The sequence below is a fragment of the Chlorocebus sabaeus genome, chromosome 17 (assembly GCF_047675955.1).
Source record: "Chlorocebus sabaeus isolate Y175 chromosome 17, mChlSab1.0.hap1, whole genome shotgun sequence".
NCBI classification, from domain to species: domain Eukaryota; kingdom Metazoa; phylum Chordata; class Mammalia; order Primates; family Cercopithecidae; genus Chlorocebus; species Chlorocebus sabaeus.
The window spans coordinates 24727991-24733990 of record NC_132920.1 but is presented as its reverse complement, the minus strand read 5'-3'; the positions used below and the strand labels follow the sequence as shown (position 1 = coordinate 24733990).

General features: G+C 41.5%; 1 protein-coding gene across 1 annotated transcript; it reads left to right on the top strand.

The window, feature by feature from the left end:
- Nucleotides 1–359: 359 nt before the first annotated feature.
- Nucleotides 360–4380, top strand: ARMH2 (armadillo like helical domain containing 2). The gene is made up of 2 exons (XM_007973540.3): nt 360–691; nt 3858–4380. Exons 1-2 carry the CDS (start codon nt 394–396, stop codon nt 4283–4285), a joined length of 726 nt encoding a protein of 241 aa, XP_007971731.1. The 5' UTR covers nt 360–393; the 3' UTR covers nt 4286–4380.
- Nucleotides 4381–6000: the final 1620 nt, after the last annotated feature.

Genomic DNA, 6000 nt, shown 5'->3' with positions numbered 1-6000 from the left:
AAAATAAGATAAATCTATGATGTAGAGAACTCTCTTTGGGTAGCAAACAAGCAAAAGAGGTAACAATACTATGAAAGATCGATGGAAAGAAGCAAAGTACATGTTGGAATAATCAGACTAGAATGGGTAAGTTCCAAATATACCCTGCCTGAGAAAAGGTTCAAAGACAATAGTGAGATTCATGTGCATTAGGGGAAACAAGTTTAAGTTGAGGTTTTATACACCAGAGAAATGAAAGTAAAATTGGTTTAGTCCAAATAGTAGAAGGCCTTCAATGACAAGCTGAAGAATTTAGGCATCTATTGCTTTCCCTGGTTTGTATATTCCATTCCACAGTGTTGCTAAGTGATGTATTCCAGAGTTCTTGATTGTGAACTCCTGTGACTGCCAGTGATGCACCTGAAGGACCATTGGCCTTTTTCCACAATGGCTAACAGCCGATTTTCTTGTAGGCAAATTTGGGTTAAGATGTATGGGTATTTTGCGGGGCTGTGTCGGCATTTCCAGAAATACTGCTGTGCCACTGTTAAGGGCTTTTTTGTTAAGAAGAAGGAAGAACAAATCCCTTCAACTGAGACTTATTTTCATAAGGAAAAAATTGTTGTGCTTGGTCAAGTGTTGATGAATGAATCCCTACCCATTGAGAGGAGAGCTCAAGCCGCCCAGAAAATTGGACTGCTGGCCTTCACAGGTACTGATCTAACTGGCTGTACTAAAATGAGTGTTTCATGACACTCATTTTATAACGCTGTAGTTTAGTAATTTTTCTTAGCTGTAATCTTAAAATTCTGATATTTCATTGGATGAAATTTTTTTGTCCTTGTGCCAAAAATATTACTAATTATTTTATCCTCAAGGATCTCATGTTTTAAAAGAATGTGCCCATCAAATAAACTACTAATTAAATGTCTCCCATTTTTATTAATTAAAATATATATGTACTAAACTGCCTATCAAACTTCTCATTAACATTTTAAAAAATCAAAGACTACAATGATTTGATATAATTTCAACCTAGTGATATGATTCCAATGCAGAGTAAAACTACCTGATATTTTACTTTTTATTTTATGCATTGTACAGTAAATATCTTAGAAAAATCAATAAAAACTTAATACTCTTAAGATACTTACTAGGTAAGCCAATGGGGCATTAGTGACAGACAACAATTAATGTATACTTGGCTAGAAAGCAAAGTGGAAAATAAAGTGGTAACTGTTTGAACACACATTGCTCTAATAATCATCAAGTCCAAACTCACTCCATTTTTTTCTAATTGATAAATTTTAGGATGTGTAATGAGATTTTATAGACTGTCCTCAATAACACATTTCCTAACAAGAAGCTCTGGCTGGTGGCTATAAGAGTCTTTGATTATGTTTATTATTATTATTAGTTTTGTTTTGTTTTGTTTCGTTTTTTGTCTTTTTTTTTTTTTTAGACAGAATTTTGCTCTTTTTGCCCAGGCTGGAGTGCAATGGCGCTCGACTCACTGCAACCTCCGCCTCCTGGGTTCAAGTGATTCTCCTGCCTCAGTCTCCCAAGTAGCTGGGATTACAGGCAGCTGCCACCATGCCCGGCTAATTTGTTTTTTGGGGTTTTTTTTTTTTTGTATTTTTAGTAGAGACGGGGTTTCGCAGTGTAGGCCAGGATGGTCTTGATCTCTTGACCTCGTGATCCGCCCACCTCGGCCTCCCAAAGTGCTGGGATTACAGGCATGAGCCACCGCGCCCGGCCTATTATTATTATTATTATTTTGAGATGGAGTTTGAATCTTGTTGTCCAGGCTTGAATGCAGTGGCGCGACCTCGGCTCACCGCAACAACCTACTCCTCCAGGGTTCACGCCATTCTCCTGCCTCAGCCTCCCTAGTAGCTGGGATTACAGGTGCCCGCCACCACGCCCAGCTAATTTTTTGTATTTTTAGTAGAGACAGGGTTTCAGCATGTTGGCCAGGCTGGTCTCAAACTCCTGATCTCAGATGGTCCACCCACTTCGGCCTCCCAAAGTGCTGGGATTACAGGCATAAGCCACCACGCCCAGCCCTTAAACTGAGTTTTAAGTGGGAAGATGAATTACTTAGATGTAATTTGATAGACTAAATCTTTCAAAGAATGGAGTTCACGAAAGAAAACAGTGAAAGGAGTCCTTGTTGCCAGAATGGCTGGGAACCACTGGCACAGAGTTAGAAAGGAGACAGGAAACATAGGAGATGCACCCATCTGAGTGGGGACTAAGGGCTCCCCCAACGTGGCGTGGGGTGAGTTTCCTGTGTAGCTATCTTCACCATTTGTGGGAAGAGCTAGCTAATTATAAAAGGATCAGAATTCCTTAATTTGATGGTATTTAGCCTTAGCTGTTCTGGTAGGAAGCTAGGGAAAGGGCCTCTGCCTAGGCTTCAAGTAAAGCTTTAATATTGAATAGAATATTCTTAGGACCATGGAACCGTGGAGAACAAGGAAGAGAAATCCAAGTGGGATCAAAACTCCAGTGGCGCCAAGGGTGGTGGCTATACCTGCAATCCCAGCACTTTGGGAGGCGGAGGTGGGTGGATCACCTGAGGTCAGGAGTTCAAAACAAGCCTGGCCAACATGATGAAACCTCGTCTGTACTAAAACTACAAAAATTAGCCGGGTGTGGTGGCACGTTCCTGTAATTCCAGCTACTCAAGAGGCTGAGGCAGTAGAATTGCTTGAACCCAGGAGATGGAGGTTGCAGTAAGCTGAGATCACGTCACTGCACTCTAGCCTGTACGATAGAGTGAGACCCTGTCTCAGAAAAAAAAAAAACCCTCCCGTGGCAAGAATCCGACCAGCTTTGTCAGCTACTCCTCACCACCTAAAAAGTCTTCATCCTGTGTCCTCTTGGCTAGTACCTTGTTGGAGTTTGAGATTTGTACTGGGGCTCAGGTATATGGTGAAAGTAGAGTCTAGAGCCAGGCTGGGTCAGTGGCTAAACAAGAAAAATCTTGTAAGGTCGGGTTGGTCCCATAGCTGCAAAGAGTTGAGGCAAGAAATGTGTAAGGGGAACAGGACAGCAACGAACAAAAACTCAGGAAAACCTCCCTCCCGCCAGTCAGTCCCTGAAAGTGCTGCTCAATCTTTCAATTTGCTCTTGGCACTAATGCTCTGGGATCCTTCTCTTTTTTTTCCCCACCAGTACTAAAGGCAGATAATCCAGAATGAGACCACGAGGGATATTTGCTAAGTGAACACAGCCAGGTTTTATTCACCTTGAAATACTCACTCTTGGCCGGGCAGTGGCTCACGCCTGTAATCCTAGCACTTTGGGAGGTCAAGGCGGGTGGATCACCTGAGGTCTGGAGTTCGAGACCAGCTGATCAACATGGTGAAACCCTGTCTCTACTAAAAATACAATAAATTAGCTGGGCGTGGTAGTGCATGCCTGTAATACGAGCTACTTGAGAGGCTGATGTAGGAGAATCGCTTGAACCTGGGAAGTGGGAAGTGGAGGTTGCAGTGAGCTGAGATCGTGCCATTACACTCCAGCCTGGGCAAAAAGAGCAAAACTCTGTCTCAAAAAAAAAAAAAAAAAAAAGGAAAGAAATAAATATTCACTCAATACTCACTCCTGGGTGCTTGCTTAAAGGAACCAGGGAGGAGACCAGCAAGCAGAGACCTTCCCAGGCTTTTCATATCACTGCTTGCTTATCAACACACACTTTCTTGTCTTCATGGCAGCAGCATGGGAGGTGACGGAAAAAGACAGGAAAATTCAAAGTATCCGAAGTATCCTCTATAGGGCAACAAGAATATGAACATTATGGGAGCATTCAAAGTGTTATTAGCTACTAGATACACCAAACACTTCTGGAAATGCAAATGTTTGTTTTACAGGAGGACCACCTGCTGGGAAATTTGCAGCTGAGTACATGAAAGAAGTGGCTCACTTGTTGCAAGATGAGGAGGTGGCATCAAAAATAAAGATCCTGCTGCTCCAGAGTGTGGCATGTTGGTGTTACTTAAACCCTGTCAGCCAGAAAAGAGCCCAAAGTCTGCAATTTATTCCTATTCTCATTAGTTTTCTTGAAGGCAGATTCGAGTCTACTATCGAAAGTGAAATAAACAGCTACCTCCTCCTTAAATTTTGGACTTGTTACGTTCTCTCTGTCATGACATGCAATAACTTGTCTTACGTCAAGGAGCTTAAAGAGCACAGGGCTCTAAAATACCATTTGCAAATGTTGGCTGCTGAGAATTGGTCTGGATGGACAGAGAATTTTGCAGAAGTGCTGTATTTCCTAATTGGTTTTCACAGGAATTAGTTTCTCTAAGTCCAGTTACATGTTGCAGCTCTCTGTGCCATTGTATTAACCTGGACAACTGAAATAAACAATAAAAGTCGATGTTTTCCTTTGTAGTTGAAGAGTTCTGTATAGATTTTCATATAGTTAACGGCAATAATCAAACTTCAGAAAAACAATGCTGTTTAAAATACCTCGTAGAGAGCCCATTGAGCTTGCTCATGAGTGTATTCTTTCCCATTGGGAAATAAAGATGTTAAAGCACGCAGTTAGATACAATGGGGAATATGAATGAAACCACCTTTGCACAAATGATGACAGTGAGAAAAATCTGACAGCAAAAGAAAGCTGACCTGACACCACCTTGCTTCTAACCTCTAAGCTGCCCTTGTTCATTCCTGGGCATAGGCCAAACTAACTTTGGGAAGAATTTAGTTCATAGTTTATGAAACAAAGATGATTACCTAGACTCTTCCCTGAAACAAACTCCCTCCTTGCTTGGGGACCAGACTGCTTCTATAAAACTAACACATTAGCCACAGATTGGAAATTATGGCTCAGGAGTCATGCAGCCAGAGGCCACCAGATTCCAACCTCCCCAGTTGCACCTACAGATTAGTATTGAAAAACCTAAGGTTAGTATTTGAGGTATTTTTCAGATCCTGCATTCTGATGGATCAGCTGGCACCACCCAGACTGCCAAGCTGGTTCTTTTGATCTTATGGTCACCAACCAGCAACTGACTCAGCACAAGAGGACAAGTTCCAGCCTCCTATGATTTCATCCCCAACAGAACCAATCGGCATTCCCCATTCCCTAGCCCACTGCCCACAAAGCTATCCTTAAAAAACCCCAGCCTCCAAATTTTCAGAGAGGCTGATTTGAGTAATATTAAAACTCCGGTCTCCCATTTAGCCAGCTCTATGTGTATTAAAATCTTTCTCTATTGCAGTTCCCCTGTCTTGATAAATCTGCTCTGTCTGGGCAAAGAGCAAGAAGAACTCATGGGGCAGTTACATGAACACTTGTAAAATTACAGAACTGGAATATTATTTTTTGCCACCTATTATACAAAGGAGAGAGAATGTATATCCTCAATGTCTACCATTAAATCATGAAACTCTTATTTTCTAATATATCTTTTTTGCAGTTGATTAAAAATATGTATTTTATAATTGATTTCCCATGGAAAAAAAATATATGCTGGTATTTTATTTTAACCATATGCTTCTGTGTGGTTAAAAAAAAAATTATTAAAAGTTAAAAAAGACCTCATAAAAATTAATTTCATAAAATTGAAATTCATCAGAAGATGCATCATGTATATAACTGTTAGGAGCAATGGTGCACTTTGGGAGTTATTAGATGACATTAAACCAAGGCACCCAGAAAAGCCAAATCCTAGCCCCACCCACAGCCAACTCCTTCAGCAGGCACTATTGACCCACCTGAATCCTTTCAGCCCTATTTCAGTACAGAACCTCCGGTGGCGGTGCTTTTGAGGTGGTTCTCGAGCTATCAGAGCATGATGTGGTTGCACATAGGGCTGACTGAGTTAGCACTGGAATTGGCACTCTTCTTGCCTACCTCCACCTGCAGCAGCCCCGCAACTCCACTGGCACGAACGTCTGGATGGAGATGGAGCACGTGTGTTCCAATGACTAAAGTTAGGTAGGCTCTTAGATTTTCATAAAAAGATGTTATTCTCTCTGTTTTGTCTACTAATCTGCAACAGA